The sequence below is a fragment of the Panthera tigris genome, chromosome A2, assembly GCF_018350195.1.
Source record: "Panthera tigris isolate Pti1 chromosome A2, P.tigris_Pti1_mat1.1, whole genome shotgun sequence".
In the NCBI taxonomy this organism is placed as follows: domain Eukaryota; kingdom Metazoa; phylum Chordata; class Mammalia; order Carnivora; family Felidae; genus Panthera; species Panthera tigris.
The window spans coordinates 63,154,155-63,180,301 of record NC_056661.1 but is presented as its reverse complement, the minus strand read 5'-3'; the positions used below and the strand labels follow the sequence as shown (position 1 = coordinate 63,180,301).

General features: G+C 43.6%; 1 protein-coding gene across 1 annotated transcript in view; it reads right to left on the bottom strand.

Moving 5' to 3' along the window:
* The window catches only part of ABCA13 (ATP binding cassette subfamily A member 13), a 366,745-nt gene that overhangs the window by 69,204 nt on the left and 271,394 nt on the right, over nucleotides 1-26,147 (bottom strand). Inside the window, exons 52-54 of the mRNA XM_042977198.1 lie at nucleotides 23,744-23,997; nucleotides 18,267-18,459; nucleotides 15,743-15,852 (exon numbers count right to left, since the gene is read on the bottom strand). Of these exons, the coding sequence (XP_042833132.1) occupies nucleotides 15,743-15,852; nucleotides 18,267-18,459; nucleotides 23,744-23,997 (557 nt within the window). The remainder of the gene's footprint in view (nucleotides 1-15,742; nucleotides 15,853-18,266; nucleotides 18,460-23,743; nucleotides 23,998-26,147) is intronic.

Genomic DNA, 26,147 nt, shown 5'->3' with positions numbered 1-26,147 from the left:
GGGGCGCCTGGGTGTCTCTGTCGTTTGAGCATCCGACTCTCAATCTCCACTCAGGTCGTGATCTCACAGTTCATGAGTTCGAGCCCTGCGTGGGGCCCTGCACTGATGGGGCAGAGCCTGCTTAGGATTCTCTGCTTCTCTCTTCCCCTTTCCTACTTGCACTCCCTCTCTCTCTCTCTCTCTCTCTCTCTCTCTCTCTCTCTGTCTATCAAAATAAATAAGCTTTAAACAAAATAATAGCTCTACTGAGCGCTCACTATGGGCCAGACGTCGGTGATCTCATTCAACCCTCATCTACCTTACCTCGACAGACATTACTGTCTCATTTTAAAAATTAGCAAACTGATGTTTAACAAACATCAATGCTTTCCCGAGGTTGACACAGCCGGACAGCGGCAAAACCGAGACTTGAACTAAGAGAGTCTCACTGTCGAACTCAGACTGAAACGTAACACCATGCCGCCCATCTTTTGTCTGTGAATGACTCTCCAAGATGGAGATCACGGTTCACACGTGCCATGTACATCAACAAGTGACACAAATGTCTGTTTTACACAGTAAAGACACAAGGACAAGGCTTTGGACAATTAAAGCACTATAGAAGAGCTTTGGTTATTTTGCCAAATCTCAAAGGTCACAATTTTATTTCACCTGCATGACTAGATAGTAAATTAATACAAAAGTCACATGACTTGAGTCCATTCACATGGTTGTGTCCATACAGATTGCATGATTAATTCAACAGTGGGAAATATAATGGCTATTTTTATTTTTAAGCCAACAAAAATTCTTTTTTAATTGTCTTCCCCCCACCAGTTCATATATTTAATCATGCTGCTTTGGTTAGAGTATTTTTTAAATTAGCATTATGTATGATATCTGAAATACAAGTGCAGAGAGCAAGCATATCATTCGTGTGAGGAACGAATTCTTTCAAACCAGCATAAGAGATAAATACTGACTTCCAACTAAGTGAGAGCTCTTCAGCCACAGATACACCAGGAAAATGACCACACTCTCAAGCAATCTTCACATCCTCCTATCAAAGCCGTAGCTGAGCAAGGCTGGTCATCAGCTCCAATGCCCAAACCTGGCATTTTTCTTTTACTTCTGTCCACAAATGTTACAAAGAAAGAGGAAGGGAACAAGTGTTGGGAATCAGAAGACTTAGGCGGCACTAACTTCAAACTATATGACTAAGTTGAGTCGTTCACCTGTCTGGCCTCAGGTTCTTTGCCTGTAAAATGAGGGGGGATGAGTCATTTATTGAGGAACTACTGTGCACATCTGCAGAGAGCTCATGATCCAACAAACTTACAATGAAAAATGAAACACAGCGTGACAGGATACTTTAACGGTGACATGGTCAAGTGCCACTTAGGACAGAGCTGAGAATAACTCTATCTTCCCAATGGGCGGTCATAGACTTGTTTGTGCTTGACCGTGACAGACAGCTGGAGCTCCTCGGGTGAAAACAGACGTGCGGAACGTAGAAATGGGGCCAAAGAAGGAACATACTAACTATCACGGGCATCAGAGACCATGCACGATGCTGGGGACGGCTTGGTTACTATGTGGGCAGGGCAGTGGACGTTAAGGGTTCACAAGGGGGACATTTTGTGGAGAGCTAATGAGCTTAGACAATTTACTAATTCTGATTCTCTGATTTTAACACTAACAGCTCACATCTGAACTTTCATACAGCTTTTCATCCAGAAAACCTGTAAGTTTGAGATTGTTTTTGACAATCTTTGGACAAAGGAAATCCAGTATGTACATTGGTGTTCCTACCACCCTGTACCCCCAGTAGCTTAATTTTATTAAGAAAACAGGGTTCTGGGGGTGCCTGGATGGCACGTCCGATTTTGACTCAGGTCATGATCTCACCATTCGTGAGTTCAAGCCCTGCATCGGGCTCAGCACTGACGGTGTAGAGCCTGCTTGGTATTCTCTCCCCCTCTCTCTGCCCCTTCTGTGTGCTCATGCTCTCGCTCTGTCTCTCTCAAAATAAATAAATAAGCTTTAAAAGAAAATAGGGTTCTGTGTTAGAATAACCCAAGGAAAAACACCTTCTTAATTTACAATGACCTCAACTTGGCTTTCGTACTTAAATGTCTAAGAAAGGAAGCAATTGCCCCCAATATTCCTCTTCTGTGAACATTATCTTTTAATTAACAAAATGCTTTGGGACATATCTCTTGCCAGGGGATTTTCAGAGCTTTTCTAATATCACTTTGTAATGAAACAAATAGCTAACCCAAGAGATTTAATTATACTGGCGCATGAGTATACGAATAGAGAAAGATGTGTGTTGGTGTAGGACGAAAGTCCAGTGAGAAATAATTAGCATAATTTATGCTACTACGCGTGAGAGGTCAGCAGTTCTTTACATACTGAGAGCATTTTCCATTTAAAAAAGTAACATTCTCAGCCCCAGTGGTGCATTAGCTCTGTTGTTCTTGGGTTAGAAAGATACCCCGAATGGCAAAGACCACATCTCCGGTGATATGTTAGCAGACGTGAAACAAACACGGACAGGTAACATCTGTGCATAACTAAGCTTCTACACTCTGAAATTAAGAACATCTCTTCACATACTATATTCGGGGTATCCCCTGCCCCCAGGAAGCTCGAGACAGAAGGCACTGAATATCTCCTGGAAACCATCAATTACAGAGATGATCCGGATTGCACCTGCTGAAGTCAATGCTGACGCTAAATATAGACACCATCTCTTGGTCTGTGCCCTCTGCCATATCTCAGCCATACCACACAACAGACACTTCTTTCTTTTATCCAATAAGACTGCTGGACCCAGACACTCTGCTCCAAGAGAGGAGAATTCAAGTAAGAATATAATTATGTGACAGAGAGACGGCTCAGGACAACGGGACGTAGAAATCCAGTGGAATATACGTCAGTCATCAGTATGAAATGTGTGCAGCAGGACTGAACAACACTCCTGATATGATGTAAAAATTGGAAACTCGGGTGAAATGAATGAACAGTTACACTATTATGGCTACTGTGTGTGTGTGTGTGTGTGTGTACAAGTGCAGAAGACACCAAAAAGTCATAGGTGATAGAGGTGATAGATGAGACATGATAGATACACATAACACATACATGTATTATAGAGAGATAGTTATAGATTATTCATAGGTATGCATACATCCACGATAAATAGATGGACAGATAGGATAGATAGATAGATAGATAGATAGATAGATAGATAGATAGATAGATAATAGATAGATCGATGATAGATGATAGATCGATCGATGATAGGTAGATAGATGATAGATACATAGATGACAGATCGATGATAGATGATAGATATGCATATACACATGATAGATGATAGATAGATAGATAGATAGATAGATAGATAGATAGATAGATAGATATGGTTAGATAGGATTTTTTTTCAAAACTGGGACTACAAGAACAAAAATCACTTTCATGTAAGATTATAGAGGATTTCCCTTCATTGTTTTCCTAAATCTGTATTAGTAGTTTAAATTGGCATTTAATTTTAAATGGGAGAGAAACAAATTTTCAAGTAATCCCTAGTTGGTGAGGTTATGATTTAAATTACTCTAATCGGTGATTCGTGTTAGTCTAGAGAAAGACAGGGCTTTTCTAGGCAATAAACGAGTTCTGTGTCCTTTTTGTAATATTGGTATTGCAGTGGTTTAAATGAAGCAAAGTAATCTGTATGTAAGCTCCTAGATGCAATACCCAGAGTACTTAGGAATCTGATGGTATTATCGTCCCTAATAGTTATTGCTCACATGAATTCCACGATAAGATCACTTATTAAGACAGGAGGAAACCAAGGGTGGGAGGAGGGGAGAGAAAAGGTCTGGCCCAAGTGCCTGCATTCAAATGAAACAGGCTCCAAAAATGTTGGTCTGAAATGTGAAGAGAAATGTCTGTGTCTTAAAAAGACTTTATCTTTTTTTTTTAAGAGTTTTTTAATGGTTATTTATTTTAGAGACAGAGAGAGAGCATGCATGCATGTGCGTGTACAAGCACGTGCTCAAGCAGGGGAGGGGCAGAGAGTGGGGAGACAGAGGATCTGAAGTGGGCTCTGTGCTGACAGCAGAGAGCCCGATGTAGGGCTCGAACCCACAAACCTTGAGATCATGACCTAAGCCAAAGTCAGACACTTTACCAACCGAGCCACCCAGGCACTCCTTAAAAGAGTTTTCCTATTATTAAAATAATATTATATTATTTAATTAATTACAATTATAAATAATAAGTTATACATAATTTGATACTTTTAAATTTAATTTTTAATTTAATTATTAATTAACATATTAATTAAATTGTCAGTTAATTAATTAAATTATCATTAATTATTTTAAATAATTGCCTGGCAATTTAACATATGATCATAATTCAGGATTTGGAAAAGAAGGGAAGGAATAAGGAACAAAAGAAAATTATCGAGAATCCCTACTGAGATACAGCTACTGTTGACCTGTCCACATCTCTTCCAGCTCGTTCACAGGTGCCGCCATCTGTCATTTCTGTATACGCTCTTGTGTTGTTGATGCTATATATTTTACATTTCTTTCACCAGCAGATAACGAGGGTAAAGAGGGAAGATTTCTTCATTCAAATACATTCCTGTCATTCGCTTTCCAGTCTTCCAACAGAGTGTTTTACACATTTGCCTGTTTAGTGTTTCACACACAGAGGTTCTTGACCATGATAACTTCACACAGGAGAGGATATTCTATTAACGCATAGTATTTTTGTTCTGAATATGCCTTTTCCGTAAACGGTGTTTATGTGTTTGTTTTGTTTTCATTTGCCTACGTGCCAGTCTTTTATCTTTAATTTTCCTTGTAATTCTGCGTTGTATGTCATACAAAAAGCGTATTTCTTTAAAAGCCAGTTGATAGTTGATCTTTAAAGGGAAGAGAAAGCCAACAGCATTTATGGCACACATATGTGTTTGCTCTGGTATCTGTCAACTTGCCTTTTAAAAAAATATCTCTTGCTGCTCCCTTTTATCTTATTTTATGCTCATCTCTACAGATCATAACTGAGGGGAAGGACAAAGCAAGAGATTGCGAATTTTATGTATTACGAATTTTATATGAATTTAGTATTCAAACATAATTTCCCCATGGAATAATGAATGTTTATACTTCTTTGCATTAATTCTAGTTTCCCACAAGAAACATTAAGTAATGGCCTCAGGGAAATCAGGTAACATTATTACCAAGTTATAAGTGTCTTGAAATATGTGGGGTTGTGAAGTTTCTGAATAGAAAGTTAGAAATTAACTACCGTTGCCAGAAAAACTGTCCACATGGATGAATCAAGGGCTACACGTCAAGTTTCCTGACCATTCTGTGTGGGCAGTCTGTTTACTCTCTAAAGTGTAAATAAACGTGTCTTGCGTTTTACAAAAAAATTGCATATATAATTATATATATGCTATATATTACATCATATAATTATATTATTATATATCATTATTTTATTACATATATTACATTATATATTATGCTATATTATGTTGTTTGTAATATTGTGAATATGTTATTAATATATATTACATATGAATAGTAATTATATTAATCACTCCAATATATATTAATATTATTATATTATATTACTATATAATATATATTATTAATTTTAAATTAATATCAATTATATTAATCAATGTATGATATATAATAAATACATATTATATATATTAATGTTTTAATATCTACTGTTTTTAATGTTATATGTTATAATATGTAACATTAGATATTATATTAATTAATCAATATATAATATATAGTAAATATATTATATATATTAATGTTCTAACATATACTGTTTTTAATACATGTTATGTTATAATATATAACATTAGATATTATATTAATTCATCAATATATAATATATAGTAAATATATTGTATATATTAATGTTTTAATATATACTGTCTTTAATATATGTTATATGTTATTATATTATATTATATATTATATTATATATAATATTATATTATATTAATCAATATATAATATGTAGTAAATATATATATTAATGTTTTAATATATATTGCTTTAATATGCTATATACCATAATATACAACATTATACATTATAATATATTATATTAATTACATTATACGCACACACGTATACTTGGGCAATACATAAATATTCAGATAAGTACCAAAATGTGAGTGTGTCTATGTCCGAGAAAGCTAGAAGTTTGGCTATATACAAGCTCTTTTTGAAAGAAATATTATATATACCTATATATAAATGTCATTATTATTGGGATCTGAGCGAAAGCCTTCCCAGTTCCCGGAAGGATCAGGATCAAGGGCAGATAAGAGAGGTGAGCTGAAAGGAAATACACAAATAGGGCTTGGGGATGGTTTGGTTTCTTCTTCACCGTGTAAATATTTATCAGTGGACAATCACAGATCAGCGGGACCAGCACCCACCCAGCCTCCACAGTGCTGCGCGCAATTTTATGCTTACAAACTCCCCTGACACACAGACTACGAGGAGCCGGCAGCCCCAGGGCTAACCAGACCACTCCTGGACCTCACGGAGACCGTCCCTCCCTCACAGCCGGGGCCGAGGGGTGACAGGGACTTTGTTCTGAGGCTGCATAACTTCCTCCCCCCCCCCCCCCCCCCCCCCCCCCCCCCCCCCGCCGCCAGAGGTGTCCGAAGTCACACGTGCTTCCAGAAGGCCCCGGCTGGCCCCAGCCAGCACCAGCCAGCTCTGAGGCAGTGCCTTCGTCCTGCTGCCCCTCCAGGTATACATACAGTCATCGGCTGAATCCCAACATCAGGCGGTTTGGTAACTTCTATGTTGCAAACCTGGATTCAGATCTGCTTGCCAGAAGACTGACATCTGGCACGTTACCTAAATCTCTGAGCTTCAGGTTCCTTACTGGTTTCATCAGGATAAGGTCCTCTCCCCAAGGCTGTTACAACTATCCGGTGAGAGCAGACATGCCAAGCCCCTGACACAGTGTAATGCTTGGGGAATACTGGAGTCACAACACATTAGAACTACTGCTCGTGGCATGTATTTTGTCTAGAGGCTGCAAACGGTCCAACTACACATCTGATGGTGTCGGGAGTGAGACAGTATGGAAGCGCGGGGACTGCGGCAAACTGGGAAGTCTATGTTCTGACCAAGCGCGGTCCAATTCCCAAACGTATGAGCTGCGCTGGCCAAATGAGAAGACACATGGCTGTTGCCCTGCAGTCTTTCAACTCCGTGGCCATCAGCATTGTACCGAGAGCTCATGGTACTTGAAAGCAAACCACAAAGTACATTCTGTAGACATATTCTCAAGTTTGTGGACACGCCTTCGATAAACATTAATAAATTAAACAAGGAAAGAAAAGGGCACTGTTTCTGATCATAGAACCTTAAAAGAGAGACAAAAGGGACCTTAAAGTAATGAATGACTGAATCAGTGTGTTCCAATTAGGTAGCAGTAACTTATGGGCTTCATGGGCAGAAAGATGCATACCAGCCCTCTAAGCAGTTAAAAATTCCATTGTGTTCTAATTACCCATTTAATTCCTTGAATACCAATGTGCAATTAACATTACAAATAATCAAGGTTAAAAATATAATTAATGCAAGTGTGATTTAGTTATAATTAAACTAATTACACAGATATGTGGCTTAATAAGGGACTTGCAGACCATTAAGGGGATGTAAATGTATTCTTTCTTTCAAGAATAGCTATTTGAATTTCATTTTCCAATTAGTTTACAAATGATGGGATGGGATTATGAAGGAGATAGTCAGGCTTCCAGGGATGAGAAAAATAGACCATATACTTTTTGTTGCCTTTGAAATTCTGATTCGTTTGCCCGTATGCACTGGTAAATAGAGAAGTTGGAAAACACACACACATACCACCTAAGCAACAAAAGCACACCTTCTTTTTTCTACGATTGCAGGGAAAAAACAACAGCACAGTAACTTGAGAGAGTTTCCTTTATACACATCAAACCCTTTCAGAGTCGTAACCAGGACTCATACATGCCTCAAACCTTTGCTGAACTCATCAGTTCTATTTCCTGCTGTTGGCCATAATAGTTCCAAACACTGACATTTTATCATTTGACACAGACCAATATATAATTGTATTCTCTGTCCACAGATGTGGCAATTATAACAGTTAAGAGTCAGTGCCAACAGCATGATGGGTAAGCACATAGCAGGTGGAGTGAGACATGTTTTCAAGTGTCCAGCTTTCTTCATGTAAGTTAGGAAAGCAAGTATTTCTTTTGGGGGGAGGAGGGACAAAGGGATGGAGGGGGGAGGGAAGGAGGGAGAGAGAGAGAGAGAGAGAGAGAGAGAGAGAGAGAGAATCTTAAGCAGGCTCCATGCTCAACACAGAGCTCAATGTGGGGCTCGATCTCACAACCCTGGGATCGTGACCTGAGCCGAAATCAAGAGTTGGAAACTTAACCAACTGAAACACCCAGGAGCCCCAGAAGGCAAATTATTTCTTATATGAGAAGTCCATGCCTGTTAACTGGACAAGGTGGTTTTTATGGGAGATCTCAGTGCATCTTTACTCAAGCCCGTGAGTTATCATTCCCAGCACACAGGTGAGGAAAACAGACCAGCAGGAAACGGGAGACGGAGGAAACCAGAGATCGTGAGAAGGAAAGGGGTAAACTAGGCACAAAGAAAAGTCTGTGAAGAATCCTACATCTGTCAGAATGAAGCCAGAATGACATTACCAACAACAAACAAACCCTGATTTTCCACCTCTGGGGATGACTGGAAAGCAACAGACTATCTGGAAAAGTGGGTAAATAAAAAGGGGAAAAAACACAAGCATTCTTCTGCCATTTTTTTATATGAACGATACTTCCGGGTAATCACACAAAATGTGGTGAAAACAACTCCGTGTAAAATTATCCCAGCCAGTAAATGGAAACAAAGATAAGAACTGGAATATCACTATTTGGTAGTCCCCAAGGAACGAATGCCACCAACCTAGACACGAGGCATCAAAACTGCTGATATCGACATGCTGAGCATCTGAAACTAACACAACACTATTTGTCAATTATACTTCAATAATCAGTAAATAAGTACAGAGTGAGGACCGGACATGATGTGCCACTGATGAAAGTAAGTAACACTACCTCCTATGGACTCATGCCCAAGTCACCTACTGCCACTACATGATAAAGTAGTCAGAATTTTTTAATTTGAACCTGAGCCTGATTCAGCCCCTGGATCCAGCTGCACCTTGCAAGAAACAGGACAGAGAAGCATGAGAAACTTGACCATCTGTATGCAGCCAGCTCTCTCTTCAAACCCAACAGCGCACGACCAACAAGCAGATTGTAAAGAAAAGAAAAAAATGGAGATAGACCAGTAGCTTGAGAGATGTAAACGCCCTATCAAGAGTTTACAAATAAGCAAGATTAACCTGTGGTGTCTAGGGATAACCTTGGGTGATAAATCCAAACAGAATCTTCTAGAAAGAAGAGGTAGTAATTAGACCAGGCACACAGAGGGGCTTCTGGGTTAACAGTCAAAATTCTACTAACTGGCCTGAGTCTTGGTTGCAAAAGTGTTGATTTTATAATAATACACTAAGCTACATTAAAAAAAAAATCAGGGGTGCCTGGGTGGCTCAGTCGGTTGAGCGTCCCTTGCTTTTGGTGAAGGTCCTGATCCCCAGGTCGTGAGATTGAGCCTAGCTTTAGACGCCACAGAGAGAGTGGAGCCTGCTTAAAATTCTTTCTCTCTCCCTCTGTCCCTCTCCCCCCTCACGCTCTCTTTCTCTCTCAAATTAAAAAAAAATCGGGCGAGGAGACACTCTTGAACAGGAGAAGGAATTAAGGGGTACTGGTCTTGTTTTCATTCTTGAGCTAGGTACAGATTATCAAAGTGTATTCCCTTTGTAAAAATTCATTGAGATCTTCTTTTCTAGTTGTAACTTATACTTCAATAAAAAGTTTCTTAAAAGGGAATTTTTAAAAAATATTAAACCAAGAGCGGTGTCTGGCTATCTCAGTTGGTTAACCAGCCAACTCTTGACTTCAGCTCAGGTCATGATCTCACAGTTTGTGAGTTCTAACCCCACGTCGGGCTCTGGGCTGACAGCTCAGAGCCTGGAACCTGCTTCAGATTCTGTCTCTCCCTCTCTCTCTGCCCCTCCCCTGCTCATGCTCTGTCTCTCTCTGTCTCTCAATAATAAATAAATGTTAAAAAATTTTTTAAAAATTAAAAAAAGATAAAAAGCTTCTGCACAGCAAACAAAACAAATCAACAAAATTAAAAGGCAACTACAGAATGGGAGAAGATATTTGCAAATGACATGGCTGATAAAGGGTGAGTATCTAAAATCTACAAAGAACTTATCAAACTCAACACCCAAAAATAAATAATCCAGTTAAGAAATAAGCAGAAGACATGAATAGACGTTTTTCCAAAGAAGACATCCAGATGGCCAACAGACACACGAAACAATGCTCAACATCACTCATCATCAGGGAAATACAAATGTGTAACAGTTTTCAAAACACTAACTCAAAATTATGTATGTTATTTAAAGGGCAGTGACAGCAATAATACCATTACTACATTTTTAGGATCGAGGAAGACCACAGACTTATTGATTTGATAACGTTAATAGAGAAAGAAGACTTTAAAAATCATTCAAATTAAAAAGTTAGAATGAGAAGGTAGGAGTTAAAATTTTAAATTAGGTAAATAGGTTTTGAAGAAAATAGAAGTTGTCAAAATTACAACAAAAATTAAGACTAGGAATAATTTAACAGGAAGGATTGAAAATGAAAGTTTTCAACAGCAAACTAGCTTTCCTTATGAATCATAAATTTTAAAATCTATATAAAATTTAGCAAGTAAAAGAGATTTACATCCACAACAAAATTAAGTTTACTACAGAAAGGTAAGGCCAGATCAATAATCAAGAATCTTTCATTTATGACATAAATGTGCCAAAAGAAAAAGAACTACAAAACATGTTCATCTGCGTGAATGCAAAATAATAAATTTAAGATTTTCCTTACAGAACCTTAAATAAAATTGCAAAATAATACTCACAAAGTAAAAAATAACATCTAGAGAATTTTCAAACTGTCACAGGTGGTAACACAGAAATACAAGAACTTCAGTGAGCACCACCATTTCATATCATTTTGACAGTTCTTGGACAGTTCAACTTTGGCAGAAGAGAAGACACAGCATAAAAAGTTCAGTTCTTTCGGGGCGCCTGGGGGGCTCAATCAGTGAAAGCGTCTGACTTCGGCTCAGGTCATGTTCTCATGGCTCATGCATTCGAGCCCCATGTCAGGCTCTGTGCTGACAGCTTGGAGCCTGGAGCCTGCTTCAGATTCTCCCTCTCTCTCTGCCCCTCCCCTGCTTGTACTCTCTCTCACTCCCAAAAATAAATAAAACTTTTAAAACAATTTAAAAAAAAAGTTCAGTTCTTTCCAAATTAATCTGTAAATGCAACATAAAATCAGTTAAAATCCCAGTGGAAGTTGTGGACACAATGCCTGCCTTACACTTCTTTCCTCCACCCAAAAAATGATGACTGGATTTTACTTGGTTCATTCATTGCTATGTAATCAGTGTCTTGAAAAGAAAAACCCACGCAAACGTCTCTGCTCATCAGAGACAAGAGAATGCTAAAACAGATCTCAAGCCATTGCCTGCTGGGTTCTGGAACAGAGTTTCAAGCCACTGCCTGCTGGGTTCCGGATCTGAGTTACATAAAGCAGCTGGGAGTCTGACCCCTGCAAGGTAACGGGTACCAAAAGCGCTCCTGTGTGATGACGGGGGACCAGAACCACGTCCAGTAAGATACCTGGGTCTACAGCACAGCCCCACCACTCCTGAGGAGGCTGAGAGAAGCAGCCTGGAGTTTAGGGTACCAGAAGGCCCCCCCACCCTCCAGCAGGCCCAGACCAAGCAGTGCAGCGACCATAAATGCATATTCCCCCATCGTGGCAGGATGGGACCCCAAAGCTGTCAACGTAGGGCCTGGCTCTGCACTGGAGACCTAGAGAATCAGGAGTGGAAGGTAGCATGGAATGGACAGACACAAGCTGACACACAGGAAAGGAGAGAGCAAAAGCAAACACATAAACTCACTTCTGAGGTCAGCGAGCAAAGCCCGAAGTTGTGAGAAAAACCTAACAAGAAGAAAATTGAAAAAACAAAGCAATTAAAGAGATTAAATACTTCCTGATGGAGACACATTCATCTGGGGAATAGATCTAAAAAAGATGTGCAAGGACTCTATAAATTGCAAAATATAATTAAATATTTCTAAACGAACTGAATAAATGCCTACAGATACCACTATCACGGAAAAGGCAGAGAAAATTTCAGCAAGAGCTCAATTTCCCCAAATTATCGTATAAATGTGATGCGATCTCAATCAAAATGTCAATATTGGGACATTTTTATAGAGGGTGGTAAGACGATCCTGAAAAATAATATGTAATAAAGGTCCCAAAAGAGTTACAATTCTGAAAGTCAAGAACTCGGAAGAGACAGGCAAAGCAGCTGAGCACCAGACGTGTTTCCAACTGATGGACAAAAAGACACCTCGTTGAGAAAACGGCATTAAGCCAATTGGAATTCAGGATAAAAAAAAAAAATCAAATTACAGTAAAATCTTGGATTGTGAATGACCTGTTCTGCGAGTGTTCCACAAGACAAGCTAACATTTCTAACAAATTTTAAGTGGCTACACAAGTGATGTCTTGCAATACGAGTCGTACGTGACACCAAATGTCACATGATCACAACTGAGCCAAGGACTCTTGAAATACGCTTTGATATGCAAGTGCTTTGGATTACAAGCACGTTCTGGGAACAAATTATGCTCACAAACCAAGGTTTTATTGTGTATTTCTACCATACAGTGGATCTAAATATAAGCTCCATATAAATTAAAGACATGAGGGGCGCCTGGGTGGCTCAGTCGGTTAAGCGGCCGACTTCGACTCAGGTCATGATCTCGCAGTCCGTGAGTTCGAGCCCCGCGTCAGGCTCTGTGCTGACAGCTCAGAGCCCAGAGCCTGGAGCCTGTTTCAGATTCTGTGTCTCCCTCTCTCTGACCCTCCCCCGTTCATGCTCTGTCTCACTCCATCTCAAAAATAAATAAACGTTAAAAAAAAATTTTTTTTTAAGTAAATTAAAGACATGAGGGGCACCTGGGTGGCTCAGTCAGTTAAGCATCTGACTTCGGCTCAAGCCAGTATCTCACGGTCCATGAGTTTGGGCCCTGCATTGGGCCCTGTGCTGACAGCTCCGAGCCTGGAGCCTGCTTCAACTTCTGTGTCTCCCTTTCTCTTCACCTCTCCCCCGCTCGCACTCGGTTTCTATCTCAAAAATAAATAAACACACAAAAAAAATCTAAGACGTGAATGTTAAGCTTTATGACCTCAGAATGAGGACAATCTCTTAAGATTCAAAGAACAAGAAATAACAAAGGAAAAAAATCGATAAATTGGCTCCATCATCACTGCAAACTTCTACACACAGAAACTTTTAAAACAAAGTTAAAATACAAGGTATTTATTCAAACACATAAAACAGGCAAAAAATTAGTTCCCAGTTGAATGTATGGAAAACCTTTATGTTGATGAGTAACAAAAAGACAGACAACCTTAAAGAGAAAAGGACAAAGGCCTTGACAGGCAATTGGCAGAAAGGAAACCCACCTTACAAATAAACGTGGGAAAAGCATTCAAGTTCATGAATAATGAAAGAAGTGCAAATTAACAATGAGATTTCGTGCCCACCAGATTTGCAAAAAATTTAAAACAATAACAATTATTGAGTGGGATTAAGAAATGCTCCTGGAATAACATAAATGAAGTATACCAAATGATCTTTATATTCTTGTCTGATTTTAAGATATGCATCCCTTGGGGCACCTAGGTGGCTCGACCAGTTAAACATCTGAGTCTTGATTTCAGCTCAGGGCATGATCTCATAGTTCATGGGTTCGAGCCCCGCCTCGGGCCTCGGGCTAACAGCCTACTTGGGTTTCTCTCTCCCTCTCTCTCTCTGCCCCTCCCTCACTCACGTGCGCCCTCTCTCTGTCTCTCTCGAAATAAATAAACTTAAAAAAAAAATAAAAAGGTAAAATAAATAAAATATGCATCACTTCACACAAATACCACATTTAACCACGCACACTTCACACGCAGGTAACAGATAAAATGAACACATAGTTCATCTGTATAGAACACACAGATATGAATGTATGTTTAAATCATACTAGTAGGAGACAGTAACACTGCATTTTAGGACTACAAGAAGATCTTTTGCTTTCCGGTGCCTGGCACATCATAGAATGACAATATGTATTTATCAATTCAAAAAGTAGCTAATAAATGGGTGATTTCATATTTTCAAACAATTTTCTTCAATAGTCTATTTGAACCTATACATAAAAACCTCATGGGGCGCCTGGGTGGCTCAGTCGGCTAAGCATCCGACTTGGGCTCAGGTCGTGATCTGTGGTCCGTGGGTTTGAGCCCCTGCGTCTGAGAGCTCGGAGCCTGGAGCTGCTTCACATTCTGTGTCTCCCTCTCTCTCTGCACCCCCTCCCCCACCGCGCGCTCTGTCTCGTTCTTAAAAATAAACATTTAAAAAAATAACTAAAAAAAAATTTAAAAACCTCGAGCACATTGTTTCCAAGTGGGCTTAGGAGTGACTGTTACCCCCAAGCAGACAGATTGAAATCAACTATTTATATAAGGAACTTCCGAGGAGGTACAGCAAGGCACATGGTTGTCCTTACGAGTTGAGCCACAGACGTCTGAACTCTGTTATCAACGCTACCAGGGTGCAATGAATTTGCTGCCGTAGAAACAGCTGTACGATTGCAGGTGGGAGAGGAGTGCAGGGGGCACAGGGCTGCTCCAGGACAGACTCAGCAGAGGAAAAGCCAAGTAGCCAATCCAGCCTCTGGAGAGGTTAACAACAAGGCGCCTCTACTTTTTAGGAGAGAAAAAACCCAGGAACAGTCCTGATCAAGCAGGGACGGGGAAGACAGAGGCCCTGCCGACTGGATGGCCACATCTCTAAAGGCGCCCACACGCCCAGACAGATGTTCCCATGTGGGCACCACAGCTTGGAAGGAACCAGAGGACGGGGTGACGCACACCCTAAAAGGCCGTGTTAGAGGAGTGGCACGCGGGGATAATGCTCTGTGTTGGGGGTTGCCCACAGGGCCCGGATGGGACCAGCCGGCCTCGGGCAGGCTCCAGCGGGGAGAACACCCAGCATCTTCCGTGGTATGGGCAGCAAGGGGCATGGAGGTCTTCCCTGATCCCCCGGATGCCACCATCTGGATTCATATGTTCGCTCTCCCCTACCCGAAGCCATCAGGTCATCCACTGGAAAGAGGGGGTCTGGGTGGCCCAAGATGGAAACCACGCAGTCCCCTCTGGCCACCTCTGCACGGGCGGGGGCGTCTGAAGCTGGATCTGCTGGTAAAGCAATTAGAGCCAGCGCCCCCCTCGTGTCCTGACCACTCAGCAGCCAGCGGCCCAATACCTCCACCCCATCAGGCGCCACGGCAGAGGTCAGCCTTAGCTGCTTTGGCCAATGCGCCCTTGACCCTCTGGCCGCTCTTCCCTTTCGCCGGGAGGGGCACGTGGAGCTCGGTTCCAGGGCCCCTCATTCTGTGCACACCCAGTAAGAAAGACCACGTCTGGATTTACCCTGTGGGAGTCCTGGCGACCATGTGTCCTGAGGTCGGAGGGGTGTCTCCATTCAGCATCTTGAACGTGGTGCTCTTCCCGGCCCCGTTCACCCCCAGGAGCCCAAAGCACTGTCGGGAGGGAACGAGAAAGGGAAAAAAGTTCTGAATTACAGCAGAAGGCCTTGACTTTCACGACTTCAAGCCGGCTCGGAGCTGGCGTTTCTGTGCCTCGATACCTGCAGACCCTGGACGTCACCCGGTTGTATCGAGCACTCTGCAGATGGCAACACACTCTGGAAATTCTACTGGCGGCCAAGCAGAGTAACCATTTCAACGACCACTGGGGACCAGTAAATGCGTGTAAGCAACACCCCAGAGGACAGAGTAAAGGCAGCTACCTGGGACTGTGCAGAGACCTCCTGTCCCCTCAAGGTCCTAACTGTGTCCGTCTGGGGAGGACCACGGTTTTTGGAAGCCACGTCGTTATAATCATTACGCCCTTGACTCCACCGCACAAAGTACTCCTCCCTCCCCCATCTCTTCTCCCCGCCCCCAATTCAGATCTAGGCTGATCCTGACATTAGTTAAGACAGATGTTAGTTCTAAACTCTGACACTCAGCACCAAGTCAACGTCTTTCGTGGTTTGGGGGTTCACTGTTGTCTTGTATTCCCTGGGAAAAACGGCCCTTTTGCTGTCTTCTCCAGACCTGGTCTTGACCTCGTATCGCAGCATGTTCTCAGCTGGAGGTTCTAGGATAGAGACGGTCTGTGTGGCTCTTACAATGTCCCCCCAAGACCTCTCTGTTGCTTATGGCAAAAGCTGGCTCTCTGTCTACTAACCCCGGCTGACCTGGCTCCTTGAATCTTGGCAAAGTGCCCGTCCTGGGCTTCCTGGCGCTGTGCCCTACCTAAGCACAGGACCCTACTTGGGGGCTCCGGACGACAGCTGCTCATCTGAACTGCCACCTGCTTTAATATCCATGCCTTCCCATCCCACTGGGTCTCCCGCACCATCTGACACGGGGTCCAGCTGCCACTTCTGGACCTGCAGCTCCAAGGCAGTGCCACTCAGGTGCCGTCACCCTCGTCCTGCCAGGGGCAGCACGGCCGCTGCTACATAACACGCTGTGTTCACGGCCCTCCGTTTCCTACCCAGTTATGAATTCCTAGAGGGACAGAGACATATCTCAGTCATCTCCGCCTCGTCTACCGGCTCTCACAAAGCACTTTACATCATAGCATTTAAACCGCCACGTTCATAAAAAGTCCATCAAGCAAGTTCATCAAACAGGGGTGCCTGGGTGGCTCAGTCGGTTAAGAGTCCGACTTCGGCTCAGGTCATAATCTCACGGATCGTGGGTTCGAGCCCCGCGTCGGGTTCTGTGCTGACAGCTCAGAGACTGGAGCCGGCTTCCGATTCTGTGTCTCCCTCTCTCTCTGCCCCTCCCCTGCCCATGCTCTCTCTCTCTCTCTCTCTCTCTCTCTCTCCGTCAAAAATAAACATTAAAAGGAAAAAAAAGCTGAGCAATCATAACTGCAATATACGTGGCATCTTGGATCATCTCAGAGCATCTCCCTTACAAAGCGTTCCAAGTTTTTCTAGTACCCTTCGGCTTAAAACTACCATGGACAGGTAGCGGCCACACTGAAGCGGATTTTTGAAGCAAAGCTTAAAAAATAGTTGGATACGACACCACAGGTTGCATAGTGAGTCTCTGAGCTCCGTGGCAAACAGCAACCACGAAAACACTCCTTCCTTAGCGTGCTGTCCTCTGCAGCCACAAACCACAGCGCAGCTCGTGAGGCCGTTCCTAGATCGGTTTACATCGGTCCCCGGGCTTCCCTTCACCTCGGAACGCCGCTCTCTGCTCACAGCACAGCCTCACTGTCGCTCAGGGAACCGTGTAACCTACTTGGAATGCCTCAGGAGCTTGTAACAATATGAGTGCAAGGAACCTCATGTTTTTAACAGTTAATGAAAGGTAATCATTTTCAGACTTGGTTTCTTTTTATGCAATTAAGCACAGATCAGGAACAATTTGCATGGCTTCTATCGGTTCTGATTAAACATTCCTGCTAGAATTAATGCCATCCCATGAAAAGCAATTCTGAGCTATTGCTTTGGTGTGACTGTTCTTTCGCCTTTCCGGAAGAGCGTTTTGCTAGGTGGGCTTAATTGGCCATTTAAAAAGTACTGACGTCCCAGGAAGAGTTAGAACAGATCCCCTTAATGAGTTGGGTTGAGAAAATATTGGCACTCCATAAAATGTCATCCTGCAGCCCAAACAGCGATTAAAACTCAACCACATGAAATTTTTAAAATTATGAAACCGAATAAATGCCATCAGCAGCAAAGCTTCCCCAGGGAAAGAGCCAATAGACTCTCCACTTAGATTCTGTGTCTACTGAGTTTTGCAGAAATTCCAGAAATGCGAAGACTTTCAGCTCTGACCTCAGCTATTCTCAGCACAACACAGCAGAATTCACAGTTTGGAGATACACAGGTTTGTAACAGAAAGGGGTACGATTAGATGGCACCTACCTCTCCTCTTCGTATGCCCACGCTGATATCTTGCACAGCGGTGGTCTTCTTGAAGAAGCCTCCATAGCTTTTACTAAGGTTGCATAACACGAGAAGGTCTTCACTGGTCATTCCTTTCAACACTCGTATCTGCTCTCGTTCCACATCTATATCCTTGGAAGACGTGACCGTGCCTTGGATGGCAGCGTGACCTCTGGGAACATAAAGTGAAGAGCTCATTCACATGTGGGAACAGGAACTCGAAGAGTCCAAGAGAGGGAGGGCGAGGAAGGTCAGACACCTGTCAACACAGAAGATGCGGTCTTGGGAGGGACCTGGGTGGCTTAGTGGGTGAAACATCCGACTACGGCTCAGGTTGTGATCTTACAGTTGATGGGTTCAAGCCCCGCGGCGGGCTCTGGGCTGACAGCTCAGAGCCTGGAGCCTACTTTGGATTCCGTGTCTCCCTCTCTCTCTGCCCCTCCCCTGCTCATGCTCTGTCTCTCTGTGTCTCTCAATAATAAATAAACGTTAAAAAAATTCTTTTAATAAAAAAAAAAAAGAAGATGCGGCCCTGAGACAGCACTATTGGATGAACATGAATTTAATTTTCAACTCTAATTTCTTTGTTTCAGAGCGGAGCTGCTCGGTTTTCAATCTTATGATTCTCCACCTGGCACATTTTAACTTTAAAGTAAACTTCAGCTTCCCCTGTACACCATAACATGCCAATGAGTTTTGATCGTTAAACGGGTTCTGGTACCCATTCTGATCGTTAAATGAGTTAAGGTGGGAGAAGGGCACACAGGGTCTCTGTACTAATTCTGCAGTTTCCTGGGAGTCCTAACCCATTTTAAGATAAAAAGGCATATAACATAAAATGCCCACCGCCAGGTTCCAGTGCCCCTGTATTATTATTTTTTTTTAAGCTTATTTACTTATTTAGAGAGGAGGGTGAGTGAGAGTGGGCTAGGACAGAGAGACAGAGGGAGAGGGAGAATCCCACACAGGCTTCACTGTCAGCACACGGCCCCATGCGGGGCTCGAGCCCATGAACCGTGAGATCATGACCTGAGCTGAACTCAAGGACTGGATGCTTAACTGACTGAGCCACCCAGGCCCCTGCTCTCTATTACTTTTTCTGTGCCTGACATCACCATTGAACAAAGATAGAATTTATTCAACACACAACCTCGATGATGAGAGAACACAGGTAGCTACTTGGAAGTCTGTGTTACGGGACGCCATCCACAGAACATGCAAAAGCATGAGAAACAAATCAAAAACAAAAACAACGGAAAGTTATAGAAACCACTACTCCAAGATCATCGTATCAGCGCAGGAATGCTTCTGGAATGCTTGTCTTCCGTATTGTGAACAAGGATTACACGGTGGAGTTGAAATGCATAAGCTCGTGTGTGAAATTAATGTATTTTAATTAACAAAATGTAATGGCTTTTTATTTGTTTGGGGAGAGAGAATGCAAGGTAGCGGGGGGGTTGGTGGGGGGGAGATGGGGCAGAGAAAACAGAATCCCAGGGAGGCTCTGCAGTGTCAGCTTGGAGCCTGATGCGGGGCTCGAAATCATGAACTGTGATACCATGACCTGAGCCAAAATCAAAAGTCAGACACTCAGCCGACTGAGCCACCCAGATGCCACAGAACATAATGGTTTCTAATGTGTTAAAACAAAACAAAACAAAACAAGAAGGGCGTTTACGTACAGAGTGGCTAATGACTTTGGAGAGGCTGATGTGCTCTGTGGGGGGAAGGGAACAATGGTGTGTTCAACGTGTGAAAGTTCATCCCATGTCACACTTTTCTGTTGGGGGGTCACTTCCCCCTTTGCTGGCTGCAGGTGTGACTTTGGACCCCCCGGTGCGCCTGGCCCTTCTGGCAGCCTTTCCTGACTCAACGAGGTGAGACTGAGACCCTTCTTCCTCCCTGTTTCCAAGACCCATTCCAAGTTCTCCCATCAGCAGCTCTGAGCCAAGAATCACCTGGAAAGCTGTACAGGTATCTCCTCGATGCATCCCCAGAGTTTCTGATCTCAGGGTTGTGGGGGGAGTGTAGGGGTGGGAAAGTGTATTTGTTTACATGTCAGGTCATTCTAACGGATGCAGGACAATGGCTCGGAGTCACTTCCCGTTGGTCACCTCACAACCCAACACGCAGTGCATCCTTAACTGTGCCCAGAAAACTTCGGGCTGAGGAGGAATACGCATGGGCACCAGAGAGTCGGCAGAGAAATGCTGTCCTGGGGCCCGTGCCCGCTCCCTCCCAGCCAGCAAAGGCACAGACAGCAAAGCCCAGCTCCAGACCGGAGAGAGAGTGTAGGCAAGAAGGTGTCCGGAGGCACTGGGCCTGACCGGGACTCCGCCAGGGCTCAGGTCCTAGTGGAGACCTGGGCTCTGAGCACACGGCCGAAGGTCAGCAGCAGGCTGCGGTTCAAGGTCAGCACGGCCTAGGACACACAGCAAGGAGGTAGGCTCGTTCGCTCAGCTCTCAGGATCAGCATCAGGTGCTGGTCACGGACACGCCACTGAGCAGGGGCGGGGGGCCAGCACCGACAGTGCCAGGGGCAGGAGGCAGGGTCCTCCTGTTCTCTTCCACGATCCAGCTACCCCAGCGCACCAGACTCCCCGCACCAAGGAACTGACAGGCAGGCAGAGCAGAGGAACACGTAAACGCTGTATAAAGACACTGTGGTCCCGGCAGAGAAAGACAGGCTGGAAGGCATCAGGCCAGCCCTGGGAGGTGGGTGCTGGAGGTGGGAGAGGTCAGTCCTGCCAGAGACCCCGACTGGGCAGGTGACCAGAGGCAAACGCCACCCACGGGTGTAGAGCGAGGGTCATGGAAAGCTTTACGGAGCACGAGCAGGGCAACTTGAGGGGGCCTGGCTAAGAACCTTGGATTTTCTCCTTTAGGCAATGATTAGTGACCCGACTAGATGCGGATTTAGAAAAACAAATTAATTTGGTGGGAGGGTCACTGTAGTAGCCATCCATAAGGAGTGGTAGGCAGCGAGCATCTCCATCAGATTGAATTTCAGTGCCCTGTGGCCTCCACGCTGACAAAGAGCAGTAAATACCAACTATTTACTGTGGATAGCACAGACATTATTCTAAAATATGGTTTAACTTATGCTCCGCAGAGGAATACGGGAAGACTTCTCTTTGAAAAAGAAATCTTTCGGGGGGCCTGGGTGGCTGAGTCATTTAAGCATCTTGACTCTTGGTTTCAGCTGGGGTCATGATCTCACAGTTTGTGACTTCAAGACCCACGTGGGGCTCCACCCTGAGAGCTCGGAGCCTCCTTGGGATACCCTCTATCCCTCTCTCTCTCTGCCCCTCCCTGGCCTGCTCTCTCTCTCTTTCACAAAGTAAATAAGTAAAAAATAAAATAAATGGAATGGAATGAAAGAATAGAATAGAATAGAATAGAATAGAATAGAATAGAATAGAAAAGTCTTTTGATGCTACTGGAAACTGGGGCACCCTGAAATCCATCCAAAGGGATTCTACAATTTAGGTTTTAAAACAACTAAACTCACGAGGGCCAATCATGGAACCAATTATGCTGGAAAAGCACTCAGAATTCTCTTCCAAATTCAGTCAGATACTGGAAATCCATGGACCCCAGAGTGAAAGTGCCCAGTTCAAGACAGCCTTTAGGATTTGAATTCAAAGCGGTTCACTGCTTTAGCAGATTGGAAGGAATTATAAAGGAAGCGTGCCTTGAGAGGACGGACAGGAAAAAGTCTATAAAGTCTTCACCACAAAATATTGGTAATATGCCCGTGATCCTCAACAGGTTCTCTCCAGGGACATGGTCCTCATTAGTAATTTCTCTATGAAGGATCCCTCTCACAGTTGAATCCAGAGAGAAACGCACAGCTCCTGGAAAGAGCGAGTCAGTGGACGCGGGCCACATGGGTCACAGAGGGAGAGGCACGTCACTGTGAGGCCGACCCAGGAAAGCACATTTGTTTGGCAGCCATCGAAAATGTGCTACCTGGCAATATTCTAGACATCTTTGCAAAGCCACTTAAATCCCACTTAGAATAACAGAGACGTGTGTGTGTACATAATTGTGTGTCTATATAAGTAGACACATCAACATAAACATAAGTTCTATATTATTATGGGTTCATATATGGGGTATATGTAAATTTAAGAACTATTAGGGGTGCCTGAGTGGCTCAGTCGGCTATGCGTCCAACTTCAGTTCAGGTCATGAGCTCATGGTGAGTTCGAGCCCCGCGTCGGGCTCTGTGCTGACAGCTCGGAGCCTGGAACCCGCTTCAGAGTCTGTGTCTCCCTCTCTCTCTGCCCCTATCCCCACTCTCTGTCTCTCTCTCAAAAATAAATCAACAGTAAAAAAAAAATTTTTTTTAATGAGTTGTTATGGTACCAACGAAATTCACCCAACATGTTGGGAAATTGAGCGCTTTCCATAGGGGAAAATGAAACCATTGGAACGATCCCCTCACAGGTTGGTGTTTTATCTTTTGACGTTCTCCTTCCTAGGGTTGGTGACTCACAGCGATCAAAAAAGAAAAGAAGATGGCAATGCAAGCTGGTGCAGCCACTCTAGAAAACAGTATGGAGGTTCCTCAAAAAACTAAAAATAGAACTACCCTACGACCCAGCAATTGTACCACTAGGCATTTATCCACGGGATATAGGTGTGCTGTTTCGAAGGGACACATGCACCCCCATGTTTATAGCAGCACTATCAACAATAGCCAAAGTATGGAAAGAGCCCAAATGGCCATCGATGGATGAATGGATAAAGAAGACGTGGTATATATATATATACATATATATATATATATATATGTATATAGATACGTATATATATACGTATATATACGTATGTGTATATATATATATATACACATATATACACATACGTATATATATACACACACACAATGGAGTATTACTCGACAATCAAAAAGAATGAAATCTTGCCATTTGCAACTACGTGGATGGAACTGGAGGGTATTATGCTAAGTGAAATGAGTCAGTCAGAGAAAGACAAATATCATATGACTGTACCCATAGGAGACAAAAGAGATGAACATAAGGGAAGGGAAACGAAAATAATATAAAAACAGGAAGGGAGACAAAACCGAAGAGACTCATATGGAGAACAAACTGAGGGTTACTGGAGGGATTGTGGGAGGGGAGCTGGGCTAAATGGGCAAGGGGCATTAAGGAATCTACTGCTGGAATCATCGTTGCACTAGATGCTAACTAATTTGGATGTAAATCTTAAAAAAATAAAAAAAGAAAATTAAAAAAAATTAAAAAAGAGAAGAAGGAAAGAAGAGGAAAAAAACCCCGACAAAAAAATCACAATCTTCACTCATTATAACTTCGTGTAGCACTGACGGGACGCATTTTCTTGTCTTGCAATCTCCAGGATGGGGCTCTCTTTCCCTCTTCGGTCAAAGGTCGGTGCCCTCCCAGGCTGAGCCCTGCGGGACGTACCGCGGCCGCTGCAGAAGGTCCCAGTGCAGCAGAACCCTCAGGATGAGAAGCACGGTGCCTTGTGAGGCCAACTGCACGAAGGTCCAGCCCAGGAAGTTCATCTCAAAGGGGCTCACGTAGGAATCGACGCCGAAGCTGTGGGTCAGGTCGTACTTGATCTGGTTGTAGCAGAGTTCGATCAGCCCCTGCCCCAGGCAGAACTGAGGAAATACGGCGAAAACCCACTTGAGGACGTCATAGATGTTCTGCAGACTCTGTGTAGAGAAAGAAAGAGACATGAGACTGACAGCTCTTGAAACCCTCCGTGTCTCCCTGGCCGTCCCATGTGCCAGGTCCCCCTTGCCCCAGCCACTCAGCGACACGCGCGGGCAGCCACGGAACCAGAGAGAATGATCCTCAAGCCTCAGGTCTAATGGTATTGCATTGCCCAGGGGTGGACGTGCGTGGGAGCCCAAACCTGCTTCCTCCTTCCGAGTTATCCTTCTGGAATAGGCAGGTCTATCCTAAGCCTGTACCTCAGATGTACTTTGGAAATACATAATTTGTCTGCTTCACAGGCTCATGGGTGGAGAGGAAGTCCGTCTGACGATGCATCATGAAGTCTTGCCCCCACCTAATTTAGGGGAGACCTCGGAGAAGACTTCTGAGCTGAAGCTAGAGTAAGTGAAGACTCTGGGCTGCTACGATGGCATGGATGTACGTTTCCTGTGAGACAGACATGGACTTGCGGGGCCCATGGTGAAAGGTTATGGACTGAATGTTTGTGCCCCTCAAGTGCATGCATGGTTCCAGCCCTGATCCCCAGCGTGACGGTATTACGAGGCTGGACCTTAGGGAGGTGATTCAGGTTGGACGAGGTCATGAAAACAGAGCCCCCACAATGGGATCAGTGCCCTCGTAGGAAGAGGAAGAGACACCAGCATTTCCCGTCTCTGCTGTGCGGGGATGCGGCTGGAGGAGGTCGTCTGCAAGGCAGGAAGTGGGTCCTAACCAAGACCTGATTCTACAGGCAGCTTGATCTCTGACGCCCAGTCTCCAGAATGGTGAGAAGTAAATATTTGCCACCCGGCCTGTGGCAAATGTTATAAGTGACACTCTTAGTCACAGGCAACATGAGTGTTTAAAAGGGTGGATAATACTGGGAGTTGTCGCTGGGAACATGTTAATCACACGTAAAATGCCCCCTTCAAACTTAGCGTCAGTAAATGTTAAACATATGTAGTTGTCAGGGTGTCTGGGTGGCTCAGTCAGTTAAGCGTCTGACTCTAGGTTTCGGCTCAGGTCATGATCTCACAGTTCGTGGGTTCGAGCCCCTCATCGGGCTCTGTGCTGACAGTGCGGAGCCTGCTTAGGATTCTCTCTCTCCCTCTCTCTGCCCCTCCCCGACTCGTGTTGTCTCTGTCTCTCTCAAAATAAATAAGTAAAAACTCTAATATATACATATAGTTGTCTTTCTTAAGTGTTGTTTCAAGGACAAGGATGAATAAGAGAACAGAAGGAAACATCACATGGATGATTGCAAAGAAAAGAAAAAACAACATAGGACAGGCTGCATACTTGAACAATACCATTTTCAAATTAAATGTATACATATGGGGGCGCCTGGGTGGCTCAGTCGGTTAAGCGGCCGACTTCAGCTCAGGTCATCTTGTGGTTCGTGGGTTCGAGCCCCCGCATCGAGTCCTGTGCTGACAGCTCAGAGCCTGGAGCCTGCTTCCGATTCTGTGTCTCCCTCTCTCTCTGCCCCTCCCCCGCTCACGCTCTGTCTCTGTCTCTCAAAAATAAACATTAAAAATTTTTTTTTAAATGTATACATATAAATGTATGTATCTGCCATAAAATTTACTATTTTTCTTACCGTGTGGTGTCTTATGAATGTGAGCTCTATTCCATAATGAGGTTAGAATTGTCAGAGTGTTGATCATCGTCCATTAGGACTTCCTGGTAAGTACCACATACTGGAAGCTTGATGGAACATCACTGCAGTCCATTCCCTCCATAAACGTACAAAGTCCTGACTGGTAGACCCAGTTACCACTGAGGAAACACGCTCAAGGGGCTGATGAATGTGTTTAAGCCACATTGTGGTAGGCCCAGGATTTGACCCTGATCTTTCTGGCCCGAAGCATAAAATCTCTCCACCAAGGAATGTAGCCTTGAGAAAATTCACTGCAAAGTGGTCTTTTCAGCTGACTTTTAAAGACGGGGGGTAGCTAAGCACATAACCCAGGAAGACCACATTAACTTCCTGCCAGACAAAACTATGGAAACACAATCAAGAATTAAGACTCAAGAATTATGGGTTCAATGTCACTGTCTCTTTGTGGTCAAATTCAAAAACTGATCTGAACAGTAATATTTTATAAGGGTGCAAAGTCATCATACTATATACACTATAATACAC